Raw genomic sequence first — 19,299 nt, 5'->3', positions numbered from 1 at the left:
GAGTCTACGAGCGGCAAATTCGATTGGTCGAAACGATGTAAAATGTCATAATATTTTGTCCAAGTACTGCTAAACTGGAGGGTTTTGAAAGTGCCAAAAAGGCTATTTGTGTTCTCCAGTGTTTAACGTCTGAAGTATACGACTCAATTGAAATAAAATAAGGATTTAAAAAACAGTTTTAGGGGTTTATCGCTGTTGATGCAGTTTCTTATACACCACCTTATTTGTCACGTTACATTAGTTCTACATACCTGTTGTTTGTGTCCTTTGTGACATCCTTAAAAAAAACAGGAAGTTTCCTGTTTGGAATGATTTTCAGTTTTGTTTGCCAGACAGACAGACTGAAAAAATTATCTCACCCCCTCTCTGCGCATACGGGCGGGATGAATTCAGAGCCAAAGTACTGCGAAACTACAGGAATGTTTTCGGATTCGTGTTCAAAATATAACATTCAATTGAAATGAAGTTGTTCCTTGATCATAAACTCATGTTTGTAGATAGACAGACAGACAAGAGTGAAGCAATTTCCTAACCGCACTTTTTGCTTCGCGTTATTTGAGTCTCCTGTTATTTGAGGGAAAAAAATGATCACACCCTTTGACCGCATACTCTACCTTGGGGTAGGTGACAAGATAGGCAATAATCCATCGGAGCACTGTACTAGTTGTTTCTACTCCAGCCCCAAATATATCTCCGACTGTCATGAGGAGATGCGTATCGGTCAGGTAACGTGCCCTCAGACCTCCACGGGCGGCATGTTGAGCAGCCAGCAAGCAGCCCAGGACATCTTGCGGTGGTGAGCCTGCTGCCAGGCTGGCCTTGGATCACACGAAGCAGAAAAATACAACAGAGAGATTGGTAGTTGTAAAATTCCGATATTTTAAAACAGTATGGATATCACAATTACGATATTTGTTTGTGAATGCCATATTGAAGCAACAGGGTATACCATATGCTTAAACCATATGTAGAGTATAAAATTTGGCCGTGGTAATGGATGAGAGGCCTACTTTTAGGAAATATATTGCAGGATCATTAATATCGAAATTGGCACGGGAGCTGGTTCAGTGCAACGGTGGCCTACGACATTTTAACCTGAAAAGGAAAGAAAGCTGAGGCAAGCCCAAAAAACATAATCTTGCAAATCTCAAGGCCAAACAATCTCTTTCCTCCAAGTCAGAATGGCACCTTGTCTAGTCTGTCTGTTGCATATGCCACTCCATCCAGTCCCTTGCCTCAAACGGAGTTACGACGCACTCCACCAAAGATAACAGGTTGGCAAAGAGAGTACCAACTTATTCATAACAAGGGGCATTGCATCAGTGGCACAGCAGCGCTCCCAGCAATGATGCAACCAGCAGCCACAGGCTACATACGAAATGATGGTGAACAACTGACCATAATAGATTGAGCTTATGTGGCTGTAGCTATGTCACCAATATTCACTCTTCAATTGGTTGGCACTGGCCAATTGGGTGTGGCCGTTTTTCCCTTCACGGATTGATTGGTCGTGGCACTGACCAATTGGGTGTGACCTTTTTTTCCTTTCACTCATTAATTGGTCACGGCACTGAGCAATTGGATGTAACCATTTGTTCCAGCATCGTTATTCACTCATTCGTTGGTCGTGGCACTGACCAATTGGGTATGACAGTTTTCCCCATCCCCACTCCTACCCCCACCTGCCTCCGTAATTCCACTAACCAGTCAGCCCTCCAGCTCTGCTACCCCATCCCAAGCCCACCCGCTCTCCTATCACTCGCCCCCCCCCCCCCGGCCCTCCAGATCTCCTACCCCACCCCTGGCACAACCGCTCTTCTACCCGCTCCCCCTTCTGGCCCTCTGACTCACCTACCACCCCGGGCCGCCAGCTCTCCTACTCCCTCCCTCTCTCATCCTGGCAAATCTCCTTCCACCACTGGTCCACCAACACCCCTATATACTTGATAGACTCCTGCCGTTCCCCCCACCCCCCTCTCGATTTTTTCCCCCGAGCAATGCCGGGTACCCCTGCTAGTAGGTAAATAAATGAATAGATTAAATTAATGCTGTGTGGATGAGGCATGGGCATGATGAGCCAGATGACCTCTTTCTGTGTCCAAATTCCTTGTATGATCCTGCATGTCTGCAGCTCTTAATATATCCATCCACCCCATCTATTCTTCAGGCAGACATTGTATCCAGAGTACCAGGCAACTCTATTTCAACGATAAGTTCCACAACCTAAACAGTTGTCGCTGTTCATCTCGGAGCACGCTATCCTTGCTATACGTCCTAGTGCAGGTGAAACACCTGCTGTAGGCACTGCAAAATGATGGCAGGTGCGATAACTCGCCAACTCTTCGCAAAGGACATCGTGGACATCTTTAATGTCTACCAACAAATGCTGGCAGACTGGACGGCTAGTTTAAATCTCTACAGAATACTATATATGGCCCATATATAATATGGAAGGTACTATGTGGAGGTGCAGTATGTGCTTGTTCTGTTTTTCAAGGTGTATAGGTTAGACAATGTGAAACCTGTCGTTGCTTCATCTTTGAAAGGAGCACACTGTCCCTCTCCTGTACACAAGCTCGCAGAGAACGTAGATCTGTCAGGGGAAGGAACTGGGAATAATTCACTTGATTAGTAATATAGTTAAAACTTTCTTCGCATTACTGTGAGGTATCGCCATGAAAGGTACGTACAGCTGTACGAGCTCCATCGGGAGACCTCACAATTTCCACAATATCAAAAGTTTCCCAAATTTATCCCTGCACCTAAAATTATTAATATTCCGAGTATTAATAAACTGTGGCAACATGTGCACCGTAAACGTGCTGCTAGGTACCCGAAGCCAGGGGAAGATGTCGACCGGAGCATCACGGGCAACGGTACGTACGATACCCTCGTTCCAGCGCAGCATTGACACAAATTCTGGATCCGTCCGGCGGTAACGCGAGCTGTGCACAGAGAGCGCGAATTGACTATCAAGGAGTCCGAGCAAAGAGGGGACCCATGCAGGTTCACTCACAATAACTTTCACACTCACAAGAACTAGAACGATAAATCAAAGATTGCAAACTCTCGCCTGGGTTTGTTTTGTGCTGTTTTATTGTACATACTTTATAGACGTACTCACATTCTAATTGTACATTCTTTCTAGAAGAACTCACATTCTAATTGTACGTACTTTATAGACGTACTCACATTCTAATTGTACATACTTTATAGACGTACTCACATTCTAATTGTACATACTTTATAGACGTACTCACATTCTAATTGAACATACTTTGAAGACGTACTCACATTATAATTGTACATACTTTATAGACATATTCACATTCTAATCGTACATACTTTATAGACGTACTCACATTATAATTGTACATACTTTATAGACGTATTCACATTCTAATTGTACATACTTTATAGACGTACTCGCATTATAATTGCACATACTTTATAGACGTATTCACATTCTAATTGTACATACTTTATAGACGTACTCGCATTATAATTGTACATACTTTATAGACGTACTCACATTCTAATTGTACATACTTTATCGACGTACTCACATTATAATTGTACATGCTTTATAGATGTACTCACATTCTAATTGTACATACTTTATAGACGTACTCACATTTTAATTGTACATACTTTGTAGACGTACTCACATTCTAATTGTACATACTTTATAGACGTACTCACATTCTAATTGTACATACTTTATAGACGTACTCACATTGGAATTTTACATACTTGAGATGGACTCACATGCTAATTGTGCATACTTTATAGACGTACTCACATTCTAATTGTACATACTTTATAGACGTACTCACATTCTAATTGTGCATACTTTATCGAGACACTCACATTCTAATTGTACATACTTTAGAGACGTACTCACATTCTAATTGTGCATACTTTATCGAGACACTCACATTCTAATTGTACATACTTTAGAGACGTACTCACATTCTAATTGTGCATACTTTATCGAGACACTCACATTCTAATTGTACATACTTTATAGAGGTACTCACATTCTAATTGGGCATACTTTACATAGACACTCACATTCTAATTGTACATACTTTATAGAGATACTCACATTCTAATTGTGCATACTTTATCGAGACACTCACATTCTAATTGCACATACTTTAGAGACGTACTCACATTCTAATTGTGCATACTTTATAGAGACACTCACATTCTAATTGTACATACTTTAGAGACGTACTCACATTCTAATTGGGCATACTTTATAGAGGTACTCACAATCTAATTGGGCATACTTTAGAGAGGTACTCACATTCTAATTGGGCATACTTTATAGAGGTACTCACATTCTAATTGTGCATACGTTATAGAGATACTCACATTCTAATTGTGCATACTTTATAGAGGTACTCACATTCTAATTGTGCATACTTTATAGAGGTACTCACATTCTAATTGGGCATACTTTATAGAGGTACTCACATTCTAATTGTGCATACTTTATAGAGATACTCACATTCTAATTGGGCATACTTTATAGAGGTACTCACATTCTAATTGGGCATACTTTATAGAGGTACTCACATTCTAATTCTGCATACTAATTTCTAATTGTGCATACTAATTGTGCATACTTTATAGAGATACTTATATTCTAATTGGGCATACTTTATGAAGGTACTCACATTCTAATTGGGCATACTTTATAGAGGTACTCACATTCTAATTGTGCATACTTTATAGAGATACTCACATTCTAATTGGGCATACTTTATAGAGGTACTCACATTCTAATTGGGCATACTTTATAGAGGTACTCACATTCTAATTGTGCATACTTTATAGAGATACTCACATTCCAATTGGGCATACTTTATAGAGGTACTCACATTCTAATTGGGCATACTTTATAGAGGTACTCACATTCTAATTGGGCATACTTTATAGAGGTACTCACATTCTAATTGGGCATACTTTATAGAGGTACTCACATTCTAATAGTGCATACTTTATAGAGATACTCACATTCTAATTGGGCATACTTTATAGAGGTACTCACATTCTAATTGGGCATACTTTATAGAGGCACTCACATTCTAATTGGGCATACTTTATAGAGGTACTCGCATTCTAATTGTGCATACTTTATAGAGATACTCACATTCTAATTGGGCATACTTTATAGAGATACTCACATTCTAATTGGGCATACTTTATGGAGATACTCACATTCTAATTGGGCATACTTTATGGAGGTACTCACATTCTAATTGGGCATACTCTATGGAGGTACTCACATTCTAATTGGGCATACTTTATGGAGGTACTCACATTCTAATTGGGCATACTTTATGGAGGTACTCACATTCTAATTGGGCATACTTTATGGAGGTACTCACATTCTAATTGGGCATACTTTATGGAGGTACTCACATTCTAATTGGGCATACTTTATAGAGGTACTCACATTCTAAATGGGCATACTTTATAGAGGTACTCACATTCTAATTGTGCATACCTTATAGAGATACTCACATTCTAATTGTGCATACTTTATAGAGAAACTCACATTCTAATTGTGCATACTTTATAGAGGTACTCACATTCTAATTGGGCATACTTTATAGAGGTACTCACATTCTAATTGTGCATACTTTATAGAGATACTCACATTCTAATTGGGCATACTTTATAGAGGTACTCACATTCTAATTGGGCATACTTTATGGAGGTACTCACATTCTAATTGTGCATACTTTGTAGAGATACTCATATTCTAATTGGGCATACTTTATGGAGGTACTCACATTCTAATTGGGCATACTTTATAGAGGTACTCACATTCTAATTGTGCATACTTTATAGAGATACTCACATTATAATTGGGCATACTTTATAGAGGTACTCACATTCTAATTGTGCATACTTTATGGAGGTACTCACATTCTAATTGTGCATACTTTATAGAGATACTCACATTCTAATTGTGCATCCTTTATAGAGATACTCACATTCTAATTGGGCATACTTTATAGAGGTACTCACATTCTAATTGTGCATACTTTATAGAGGTACTCACATTCTAATTGTGCATACTTTATAGAGATACTCACATTCTAATTGGGCATACTTTATAGAGGTACTCACATTCTAATTGGGCATACTTTGTAGAGGTACTCACATTCTAATTGGGCATACTTTATAGAGGTACTCACATTCTAATTGGGCATACTTTGTAGAGGTACTCGCATTCTAATTGGGCATACTTTATAGAGATACTCACATTCTAATTGGGCATACTTTATGAAGGTACCCACATTCTAATTGGGCATACTTTATGGAGGTACTCACATTCTAATTGGGCATACTTTATGGAGGTACTCACATTCTAATTGGGCATACTTTATGGAGGTACTCACATTCTAATTGGGCATACTTTATGGAGGTACCCTCATTCTAATTTGGCATACTTTATAGAGGTACTCACATTCTAATTGGGCATACTTTATAGAGGTACTCGCATTCTAATTGTGCATACTTTATAGAGATACTCACATTCTAATTGGGCATACTTTATAGAGATACTCACATTCTAATTGGGCATACTTTATGGAGGTACTCACATTCTAATTGGGCATACTTTATGGAGGTACTCACATTCTAATTGGGCATACTTTATGGAGGTACTCACATTCTAATTGGGCATACTTTATGGAGGTACCCACATTCTAATTTGGCATACTTTATGGAGGTACTCACATTCTAATTGGGCATACTTTATGGAGGTACTCACATTCTAATTGGGCATACATTATGGAGGTACTCACATTCTAATTGGGCATACATTATGAAGCTACTCACATTCTAATTGGGCATACTTTATCGAGACACTCACATTCTAATTGGGCATACATTATGGAGGTACCCACATTCTAATTGGGCATACTTTATAGAGGTACTGACATTCTAATTGGGCATACTTTATGGAGGTACCCACATTCTAATTGGGCATACATTATGGAGGTACCCACATTCTAATTGGGCATACTTTATAGAGGTACTCACATTCTAATTGGGCATACATTATGGAGGTACCCACATTCTAATTGGGCATACTTTATAGAGGTAATCACATTCTAATTGGGCATACTTTATGGAGGTACCTACATTCTATTTGGGCATACATTATGGAGGTACCCACATTCTAATTGGGCATACTTTATGGAGGTACCCACTGTAGTGAAATCGTATTCGTACTGAACCCGGGGTGATGCTCGCTGCTCGTTGACACCACTAGGGGCGTGACTATAAGACCCGCTGCTGCGGACGGAGCTCCGAGACTTCTCCTGTGACACGTTACATCTAGTAGACTCGCTAACGGTACGCCTGCATAGAATATCCAGCTTGCTTGCAATGAATGTTATGAATGGTCCCATGTGCTGTCACATCGTATACTCATTGTATTTCCTACTTTACAGGATGATGTCATGATCTAAATGCAATTAAACCAACCCGTTGGACTAAAGTTGTGTGGACCTGATTGGTTTTCCACAACACTTAATTGCATTTAAGATCTACCGACATGGCTGGCAACAAGACGCTGAAGGTGTCCGTATTCTGCGCCGACCCGCAAGCCCCGGATGGTGGCTTGCAACTGAAGCACTGGCTCAGAACATTGGAGAATCTTTTTGATGAGCCTGAGACCGCGCCGACGGCTGCCGCGAAGCTAGCCACACTACATTCAAAAATCGACTACCGGGTGTACAACTCTATCGCTCAATGCGCGACGTATGACCTCTCCATCGCGGAGCTCAAACGGCTGTACATAAAGGAAAAAAGCCCGGTGTATGCACGATATTTGCTGCAAACGCGACGTCAGCAACCCAACGAGGCGATGGACCACTACGCCCAGGAGCTCCGGCAGCTCTTGCTGGACAGCGTCAGGGAGCCACGGACTCCCGCGCAGGCTCAGGATGATCGTCTTTTAGATGCCTTCATTGCAGGGGTCTCCTCCCAGGAACTAAGGCTCAAACTCTTAGAGAAGACCGACCTGACCTTCGCTACGGCACTCGAGCAAGGGACAGTATACACTGAAGCGCGGATGCAATCGAACACCTATGATCGCACGCGCCTCTTGGCGGGCACCACACTACACGCCCGGCCAGAGAGTGCTACCGCCGAGGACGCGGATCCGCTCGCGGAACTCCGGGATGCTCCGGAGGAAGACCCAGCCCTAACGGCTGCCGTTACGACCAGACCCAAGGCCTTACGCGGGGCCGCATGCTTTTTCTGTGGGGGGCCATGCCATGCCCGGGTCGTGTGTCCGGCACGAGACGCTATATGCCATTTGTGCTCGCAAAAGGGACATTACGCGAGAGTGTGCAGGAAAACGGCACGCGGCTCGCGGCTCATTGACTCGCGCGGTCGCGGTCGCGTGGGCGCGGCGACCTTGAATGGGCTCATTGCGGAGCCCGAGAGCCGAGCCCGAAACCCGGCGCCTTACCCGACTTCGAAGGGGAGGGCCCCTCTCTGTGGGCCCCTGGGCGCTCAGACGTCCTTGGCGGGCATCACCGGACAGCCACCACCGTCTCATCCTCCATCGGGCACGAAGTACGTGTCCTTGACCAAACTCCGGGCCACGCAAGGAGCTTTGAAGCCTCGCCAAGCCCTAGCGGAACGTTCTCCTCATGTCGTCCACGAGCTAACGGTGGCCCACGCCCCGACAAAGGCGATTCCAAATACTACGGAAGCCTTTTGCTGCCAAAAGTGTCAAAAGGCGATTTCGAATACTACGGAGGCCTTTTTCTGCCAAAAGTGTCAAAAGGCGATTTCAAATACTACGGAGGCCTTTTCCCGTCAGAATTGTCAGATTTTGAATCGCGAAACACCGGAATGCTTGGGAAAGCCCTCTGATGGTGTTAATGGATTCCCCATGGTCAACGCAGACTCCAGCCACGACCGCAAAACTGCTGCTGGCGTAGGATCCACCCGCGAGGCTGGTCCGACCCATTCGGGAGGCTCAGTCCCGCTCCCAGCAGCCTCGTCTGGCCTGGCTCAAGCCCTTATTCCCCTCATGGTCGAAGGCCATTGTGTTCGGGCCTTGGTGGATACAGGGTCTACGGATAGTTTCATCGACCAGCGACTTGTGCTCAGGCATGGATGGCGGATCTGGAGGTCTACGAGACGGATCTTCATGGCTTCCCAGGGGCTTCGACTCAGCACGAAGGGGGAATGCCGATTGAAACACGTGCTAAAGGGACGGGTTTTCCCTGATGTACACCTTATGGTTTTACCCGCATTATGTGCTGATATTCTGTTAGGACACGATTTTCTTAAGCTGCATGGCCGTCTGGTAATGGAGTTTGGTGGGCCTGACACGCTTGTTGTGGGGGCGGACGACGCGCTTGCGGTGTGCGCCCTAGCGCAAATGGACGTCCAGCCGCTTTCGCTGTTTCCCAATCTAACCTCCGACTGCACCCCTGTCGCGGTGAAATCACGGCGTTACTCTCGCGCAGACATGCAATTCATTGCGGACGAAACGGCTCAGCTCTTGAAAGACGGCATCATAGAACCTAGTAGGTCGCCGTGGCGCGCCCAGGTCTTGGTGGTGCGCAGCGAGCCCCATCGCAGACGCATGGTAATCGACTATTCCCAAACGATTAACCGCTTTACACAGCTAGATGCCTACCCCCTTCCGGGGATGGACGCGCTAGTGCAACAGGTGTCCCAGTATTCGGTCTATAGCACTCTCGATCTCCGTAGTGCGTACCACCAGATCCCTATCTCTAGGGCGGATCGTATCTATACCGCCTTTGAGTCGGGGCAGCGGTTGTACCAATTTACGCGATTGCCTTTTGGGGTAACGAACGGGGTCGCTTGTTTCCAGAGGGCCATGGATGACCTCGTTGCGCGGGAGCACTTAACCGATGTTTTCGTCTACCTCGATAATCTTACGGTTTGTGGATATGACCAAGGGCACCATGATGCTAATCTGAAGCGCTTCCTTGAGGTTGCACAGCGGTATCACTTAACTATGAACGAAGATAAGTGCCAATACTCCCTACGCACGATAGATCTTCTGGGGTACACCGTGACCCATGGCTCTGTCGCTCCGGATAAGGAGCGTCTGCGACCTTTGCTCGACATGGCCCCTCCCTGTGATCGGGCGTCCCTGAAGCGCGGCCTTGGGCTGTTCGCCCATTACTCCAAATGGGTGCAAAGTTTCTCCGCGAAACTTCGACCCCTCGTGGCCTGCGACACCTTCCCCCTGAGTCCGGCCGCTTTGGCGGCCTTTGAAGGCCTTAAGGCCGACATCGCCCGAGCCGCCGTGGCGACAATCGACGAGAGCGGCTCGTTCGTCCTCGAAAGTGACGCCTCGGATCAGGCCACCACGGCGACCCTCTCCCAAGGGGGGCGTCCCGTGGCTTTCTTTTCACGGACTCTTACCACCGCTGAGCGGAGACACTCGTCCGTTGAAAAGGAAGCGTATGCGATCGTCGAGTCTATTCGGCGATGGCGCCCGTACTTACTCGGGCGGAGCTTCCAAATCATCACGGACCAGCAAAGCGTTGCGTTCATGTACGACACCTTACACGCCCAGCGCATTAAGAATGAGAAAATCACTCGCTGGCGTATCGAACTCGCCGACTTCTGTTACACCATCAAATATCGCCCGGGGAAGGATAACCAGGCCGCCGATGCCTTATCACGACCGGCTACATGTGCGGGTATCACCTCTTTGGAGGGCCTACGGGTGCTGCATGCCACGGCGGGCCATCCCGGCGTAACGCGTTTCGCTCATTTTGTGCGGTGTGGGAATCTCCCATACTCGATTGACGATATCCGCCGTATCTGTCGCGACTGCGCTATCTGCGCGGAAATCAAACCGCGTTTCTATAACCCTCCCATGGGGACCCTGGTGAAGGCTACACGCCCGTGGGAATGCTTGGCGATGGATTTCAAGGGCCCATTGCCGGTGTCGAGCGGCTCTCGCTAGCTGCTCACTATCGTTGATGAGTACTCGCGATTCCCCTTTGCTTATACGTGCGCGGACATGACTGCTGCCACGGTGATGCGATGCTTACAGAACTTGTTCTCAATGTTCGGTTACCCGGCCTATGTCCATACCGACCGGGGTGCGGTCTTCTTGTCTCAGGAGGTGCGCGGCTATCTGCTCCAAAATAACATTGCTTCTAGTTACACCACGCCGTACAGACCCCAGGCTAATGGGCAGATCGAACGCTTCAACGGGATTATCTGGAGGGCCGTCATGCTCAACCTCCGGACCCTTGGCCGGGGCCTCGATAAATGGGCTTGGTCGCTACCTGCGGCGTTGAACTCGATCAGGGCTCTCCTGAGTACGGCAACCAACCAAACTCCCCACGAGCGACTTTTCCACCACCCCAGGAGCTCGGGGTGTATACGGTCTTTGCCCAGTTGGCTCACTGGGCCCGGGCCGGCCTACCTTAAACGGGCGGTTCGCGCGAGCAAGTACGACCCCCTAGTGGACAAAGTGCAGATTCTCCAGGCTAATCCTGAGCATGCTCGTGTGATGACGACTGATGGCCGTGAGACTACTGTCTCCGTCCGTCACCTTGCCCCTTGCGGGGTCGACGACCTAAGTAGGGAATCGAACGAACCGATCGAACCCATCTATGAGACTATGGCCTCTCCCGACGCTCCCATCGCCGAAAGTCTACCGACCCTCCCCTCGCCGAGACTACCTGGGCCCGACGACTTGGAGTTACCCCCTTCGTCACCCGACCCTGTTGGCGCCTCCGACGCCGGGTACACAGGGATACGTGATGCCGTACCCGGGGAATTTCGGACGCGTGCTGGCAGAGAAATTCGCCGCCCGGCCCGATACGGTTGGGTCGACTGATGTTCCGCACCCTGTTCGTGCTGACGCTCACTCGCTTTTAGCCGCGCTGCCGTATAATTCTGACGGGGGGGAGAATGTAGTGAAATCGTATTCGTACTGAACCCGGGGTGATGCTCGCTGCTCGTTGACACCACTAGGGGCGTGACTATAAGACCCGCTGCTGCGGACGGAGCTCCGAGACTTCTCCTGTGACACGTTACATCTAGTAGACTCGCTAACGGTACGCCTGCATAGAATATCCAGCTTGCTTGCATTGAATGTTACTAGGACGTACCCGTACGTGGGTGCCCGTTCCTTGCCAAAAAAAATAAAAAAATGTCTGGGCGTGCCCATGGGCCCATGGGCGTGCCCGTAAGTGCGTGATGTGACCGTACAATGAATGTATCGTCCCGACGCCGCAGCTCGGATGGCGCTGCAGTTAATCGGGCCTGTATCGGCAGAGTTATTATAAACGTGTACTACAATCGATCGTACCTTACAACAATCAACACAGATTGCAACGTCAAATAAATGAATACGCTCTCAAATGTGCCGTCCGAGGCAGCGTCTGCTCGCCACGTTCAGCATCAGTACGTCGTCACTATGACTATCCGTAAGTCCGGAAGTGACGTCCTCATTTGACTGTCCGGAAGGTCGCATATCGCAGTTACGATGAATCGCAAATTAGTTTTAATTAGTTTTAAAACATAGTTTAACGCCAACATAGTTTGCCAACGTGAAATCAATGAATACGCTCTCAAATGTGCCGTCTGAGGCAGAGTCTGTTCGCCACGTTCGGCACACGTGATAGCTCGCTGCTCTCTGATTGGTTGAATCGTTTTTTGGACATAGCTCGGTAACTACTTCTCCGATTAATATGAAACCTTGAAAAGGCACATCCTCAGGTCCCCAGCAATATATCTGGCAAGTTTCAATTAGATCGGACCCGTGGTTGTCGAGAAACAGCGGTCACAGACACACAGACACACAGAGATTACTGGAATTATAGATAGATGAATGGTCCCATGTGCTGTCACATCGTATACTCATTGTATTTCCTACTTTACAGGATGATGTCATGATCTAAATGCAATTAAACCAACCCGTTGGACTAAAGTTGTGTGGACCTGATTGGTTTTCCACAACACCCACATCCTAATTGGGCATACTTTATGGAGGTACTCACATTCTAATTGGGCATACTTTATGGAGGTACCCACATTCTAATTGGGCATACTTTATGGAGGTACTCACATTCTAATTGGGCATATGTTATGGAGGTACTCACATTCTAATTGGGCATACTTTATAGAGGTACTCACATTCTAATTGGGCATACGTTATGGAGGTACTCACATTCTAATTGGGCATACTTTATAGAGGTACTCACATTCTAATTGGGCATACTTTATGGAGGTACTCACATTCTAATTGGGCATACTTTATGGAGGTACTCACATTCTAATTTGGCATACTTTATAGAGGTACTCACATTCTAATTTGGCATACTTTATAGAGATACTCACATTCTAATTGGGCATACTTTATAGAGGTACTCACATTATAATTGGGCATACTTTATAGAGGTACTCACATTCTAATTGGGCATACTTTATGGAGGTACTCACATTCTAATTGGGCATACTTTATGGAGGTACTCACATTCTAATTGGGCATACTTTATAGAGGTACTCACATTCTAATTGGGCATACTTTATAGAGGTACTCACATTCTAATTGGGTATACTTTATGGAGGTAATCACATTCTAATTGGGCATACTTTATGGAGGTACTCACATTCTAATTTGGCATACTTTATAGAGGTACTCTATTGAAAGAAGACAAAGTGTAATACCGTAATGGTTACAATTATGTCGTGTTTGTAGCCTACGTTAGCACATTCTGTGCAGACAAACAAACAAACGGACACAAATGCAATGCCTTCTCCCTTGGCGAGGGTAATTCTTGTGATCGCGTCAGCCATTGTACTGTCACCCAAGGATAAATCCTTCATTGTTCAGCTAATCAGTGCTTTGAAACACTGTCTGGAAGCTCACAAGGAAATGAAGGATAAGTTTGGATTCCCGTCCAAGCTTGCCTCTCTCTCGACTCCGGAGATCCTTGCCTGCTCCTGTCCCAATGCCTCAAACCCACGACCGAAAGGGAATTTATCCAGTTTTGCACCTTTCTGGCATTTTCAACAGAGCTTCAAACCAAACCTCACGCAAACAAAACTTCAAATTGCAGTGGTGAGGGTGAGCGGTCCTTCTGAAAGGAAAACTCATCAGGGTTGAGGTCAGGAGCCGAATGGGACAAGATCGACTCAATAGTCTTTCGATCACGACTCATGGACATCCAGAGTGAAGTACAGAGAGGACTTATAACTTCTGGAAAACCATCAACGAGTTTAGCCGAAAACAATCTCGGAAGGCCCACGTGTTGTTTATGGACATGGAGGCTTCTGTGGAGGCCTGCATCTCGGATTGTAAATGACAAATGATGGTCTTACAAATACATTGTGCTGTCTTGTCTTAAATAGTTGTCATTGTGGATTGAATTTAAAAATGTAACGATTTTTTCATTAAAGCGTTCATGTTTATTGTTTGTAAAAGTTTTAGTTCTTCAAGAATCGAGATGACATAACCTAAAAATCAATAACGAGTTATTACTCTCATTTTATTGTCTTCTTTTCTTTAATTATCAGGTGTGGACAATTACAACTCAAGACATTCCTTGTATAACATCACATTTTGACCTCTTTCAACCTGTCCAATCATAAAAAGGATTCCTTTTTTCTTTTTTTTCACCATGGTATTTTTTACCACGGGCTTCCGCTAGTTGAACACTGGAGAACACAAATCGTCATTTCGGAATTTCCATAACCCTTCCGTTCAACAATAATTGTATAAAATATTAGGGAATTCTACGTAATCTCGACCAATCAAATTTGTCGCTCGCAGACCCCGCCCCGCGTATTCCCTTTTTTCTCAACTCTGCGGGGTAAGGTGTTCTATGAACTCTCTAGTTTCTTACAGCTTTTCTTTACTCATTACACAAAAGGCCAATATGAGCTTCCAAGTTCCATGTGCTTCCATCCGCAGACATGGCTGGCTATACATTCTTCCAGGAATCCACACCCAGGTACCATCCTCCATCGTAAGCTCGATGCTCACCTTCATTCCTTCGTCTCACTTTCTTCTCTTTTGTGGAACCGACACCCTGTGTCTGTCGTCTCATGTTTTTCCCTCCAATCTTTCAAGGCTGCTCCCCTCATCACCTCATTTCTCCTCGACCCACTCGCGCATTCATTTTCCTCTACTTTTTGTCCCCCGTCGCACCGCGGAGCGAAAGGGGGACTATGGTTTTCCCCTCCGTCCGTGTGTCCGTGCGTGCGTGCGTGCGTGCGTGCGTAAGCGAAGGACCGAATTCTAATTTGGTGTGCGGGTGAAACCAACGTCAAAATCCAAGATGGCCGCCGCCACGTATGTCTGACGCCATGTACGTCTGAACCTTGTGAGCGGAATATCTTGAAAAATAAGCGAAGTACCAGCTTCTAATCTGGTGTGTGGGTGTATCTAGGCATAAGGAAGAAGGCTATTGAAAATTGGGTCGCCACGTCAAAATCCAAAATGGCCGCCTTGCATCTTCCACTTTGTCAACTCACATCACTTCACCGACGGAGGACCTAGGTGTAACGCTTGTTATACTCTATTGTGTCTATGTGTGTGTTTGTCCATTCTGCAAGCATCATCATCCATGAACCTGCCATTTGTTCATCCATGTACCTGCCACCTTTGTCGTTTAGCTCCTCCATGAGCCACCACTTTTATTTATTTATATCTACATTATAAAACGGGAGTGTCTGTCCGTCCGTCCCCAAACTATTCCCTCAGTTTTGGGGCTAGCCCCGCCAAATCTTCTTTGGAACGTTTTGGGGTCCCAGCGGATGTTGTAAGGTAGGTAGGAGGTTTCAAAAATTCCTCAATAAAATTATGATTTTGAAATTGACTCAATACGGACCTGCTCCAAAATCCGGAAGTGAACAGATGACGACAATGAGCTGGTTTGATAATATTTCAAAACAATCGTGATTTAACACAGTATTTTGTTATAGTATTAATATATGATTGGAATGATGCTGTTTGGAATGAAAATACAGATATTGAATTTAAATATTAATGAGAAAATGACGTGAGGGTTTCTACTTTATAACCGTGACATTCGCGTATTCGGCATATGCAGATTCGCCATTGACTGGATATAGAACGATTCAGACGGGTATGTTTTTGTGCAAGTCTTTCACGAACCGGTTGTCCATGAGTGACATTCGACTGAAGGTGGCACTGGAATGTGGAATTTATTGGTTCATCGTTTCCCATTCGCCGTTTTTTTCTCAAGTGATTCACGAACCGGCTGTTCATGTGTGACGTTCCCACTGAAGGTGGCACAGGAATGTGGAATTTATTGGTTCATCGTTTCCCATTCGCCGTTCCCCCCCCCTCCCCCCCCCAAGTCATTCACGAACCGGCTGTCCATGTGTGACGTTCGACTGAAGGTGGCACAGGAATGTGGAATTTATTGGTTCATCGTTTCCCATTCGCCGTTTTTTGCCCAAGTCATTCACAAACCGGCTGTCCATGTGTGACGTTCCCACTAAAGGTGGCACAGGAATGTGGAGTTTATTGTTTCCATGGTTTCACCCGTGCATGTGTAGCACGAGTACCTCGCTAGTTTTAAATAAAGTGCATGTTAAACTTACACAGCAATGGAGCAGCAAGTGTGACACAACTTAATCATAGAGAATGACGTCAAAATGTAAATAGAATGTGCCGCATGTAACATTTGAGGACAACTTGACAATTATCACATTCAAACAAGCAACAACTCTCCAAACTCTATAAAACAAGATGTTCCATAACACAATTTCCCATCAGCTGAAGTTATACGTTGAAGGTGAGTCGGGAGTAACTATCTTCAGAACACCAAGTGTAACATGTTACTATGATCAGTGTAAGGTATTTTGGGGGAAAATCCGTTGATTGTTTGAATCGTTTTGAGAAATGTTGATCATTTTGCTTGCAGAATGTACAAGTGTTGATCGTTGGGTATTGACATAATATCAGATCTTTACAATTGGGTATTATGGATTCTCTTTTTGTCATGCAAGTACCAACAAAGGCTAACCCTAACGGGGTGGGGATGGAGCTGGCAAAAATGCAAATGGCATCTTCCGTCATCAAGCCGGTAAGCTGGGAGCAACAATTCACATTCATTGCCACATCTGATGCAATTTAAAACCCCTAATGGAGGCAATGTGGCCATTTTAAACTATTTTTTCGATATACGTATCTTTTTGATCTTTTTATTTATTTATTTTTAAAAAAAATTGATAAATAATTTTTTAAATTTATATATAAAGTAAATATATTTTTGATATACTTTTTGCTATGGGTATGGGTACAAAAGCGGTATATGGGTGTGGGTATGATAAACAAGGGTGCACGAGGGACAGGCAAGACAAATGGTGACCAGCAAGGGGATAACGAGTCTGTACGATGAAAAGATTGTGAAGGAAAAGGGAAGGACGAAGGACACAATAGGAACGAAGACGTCCATTGTTCTAATTGTGATGAAACACTTAAACCGTTGACTTTTATTCGTTTGTTTTGTTTGCAGCCGGTGGCTGTTGGTTGCGTCATTGCTGGGGGCGTGGCTGTGCCGCTGATGCAGTGCCCCCGTTTCCAGTAAGCTGGTACTCATTTCGCTGACCTCGGAAGAATGACAAGCTGAGTCAACCCACCTGATGTTATTTAACGGCACGACAGGGGCTCAAACTCATGACCCTAAGATCTTAAAGCAGCCAAGAAATCTGTAGAATGGACTTGGACAATAAAATTACATTTTCTTTGGAAGGATCTGGAGTCCACTAATAGTTACTAGGAATTTGTACTTTATTCAGGGTGCTGGCGATAGCTCACCTACTCTTTGCGAAGGACATCGAGGGATCTTTTACGTCAACCAACTAATGCTAGGAGATGAGATGCCGTTTAATGTCCATCCAAGGGACGCACACAGCCTGGTGTTGGCTTAGCGGTTAGGGTGCCGGCTTGGGATCCTAGGATCTGGGGTTTGAATCCCGGTCATCACTGAATTAACGCCAGGGGGGTTGACTCAGCCTGTCATCCTTCCAAGGTCGGCAAATTGAGTACCAGTTCACTGGTAATTCCCTGTGTGTCGCAAGAGGCGACGAACAGGGTTGGTGGCAGGAAGGGCATCCGGCTGTAAACATTGCTTCAAAAAGGGGACCACGGTGCCCGAAAAAGGCCAAACTACGCTTTGCGGGGAAAATGGCATCTAAAGGTGGTTCTTTGAAGGACACACACACATTGATGAATCACCCTGCCTGTCAAACACTGGGTCGGGATTCAAACCCAGGATAGACAACTTAGAGGCGAGTGTGAATACCTCTAGGCCATCCTGCCAGCCAAATACTACTACACAGTACAAGTTAGGCTATTACTCTGAAATAATCTCAGAGTGGGTCCTGGTATCCGGCCGTCCGTATGTCTGTCCGTCCGTCCGTCCGTCCGTCCTTCCGTTAACATTTGATTAAAACATCTTCTCACAAACTACCCGACCGATATGGACCAAATTTGGTACGATGCATCAGGACAGCAAGGTCTAATGGGTTGTGCTCCCCATCTGGAAGCACCCCCTATAAATAAGGAAGGTTTTGGAAGGAAGTAATTAAGTAATTAAGGAAGGTCTTTAAGGAAGGTTTTGCTCCAAATATTGGTATTTCATTCAAAAACCTTATTCTCAGAAACTGCCAGACTGATCCAGACCAAACTCGCCACAAGGCATCAGGACAGCAAGGTCTAATGGAGTTGTGCTCCCCATCTGGAATCACCCCCTATAGAGGGTCTTTAAGGAAGGTTTTGCTCCAAATATTGGTATTTCATTCAAAAACCTTCTTCTCAGAAACCACCAGACTGATCCAGACCAAACTCGCCACAAGGCATCGGGACCATGCTCTAACCTTGAGTTGTGCTCCTCATGGCCATATCTCACCCAGAAAGGGCTGCCTCCACAAATCCCTGAGTGATACGGACAAAACTTGGTACAATGCATCCGGACATTAAGGTCTCATGGTCTTGTGTTCCCCATCTGGATCTGCCCATTGTGGGTTCGGCAGGGGAATGTTTTCGGGCCAAGTTTCTTTACTCCGGTTAATGTCCTATCGATGGAAGACGCACACAGTGAAGTGTGCGCCCTATTTGTGAAACACCAGGGTAACATTTTATAGCTGAATCGACATTCAAATCCAAGATAGACCATTCAGAGTGGAGTATGCTCACCTATAAGGTAACTTGTAGCTCTGTAAGGAGTTAGAGTAATGGTACATTTTGAATGAAATAACTAGGATAGTAATTTAAAA

General features: G+C 45.1%; 1 protein-coding gene across 2 annotated transcripts in view; it reads right to left on the bottom strand.

The window, feature by feature from the left end:
• Positions 1-19,299, bottom strand: part of LOC137438661 (steroid 17-alpha-hydroxylase/17,20 lyase-like) — a 69,111-nt gene that overhangs the window by 24,210 nt on the left and 25,602 nt on the right. For both annotated transcript variants that reach the window (XM_068133895.2, XM_068133896.2), the window contains 3 exons: positions 2,834-2,945; positions 2,523-2,609; positions 615-818 (listed from right to left, as the gene is read on the bottom strand). In XM_068133895.2, coding sequence (XP_067989996.1) covers positions 615-818; positions 2,523-2,609; positions 2,834-2,945 — 403 coding nt within the window. The remainder of the gene's footprint in view (positions 1-614; positions 819-2,522; positions 2,610-2,833; positions 2,946-19,299) is intronic.

The sequence above is a fragment of the Myxine glutinosa genome, chromosome 13 (genome assembly GCF_964187855.1).
Source record: "Myxine glutinosa chromosome 13, kmMyxGlut1.1, whole genome shotgun sequence".
NCBI lineage: Eukaryota > Metazoa > Chordata > Myxini > Myxiniformes > Myxinidae > Myxine > Myxine glutinosa.
This window is presented reverse-complemented; position numbering and strand designations above follow the sequence as displayed.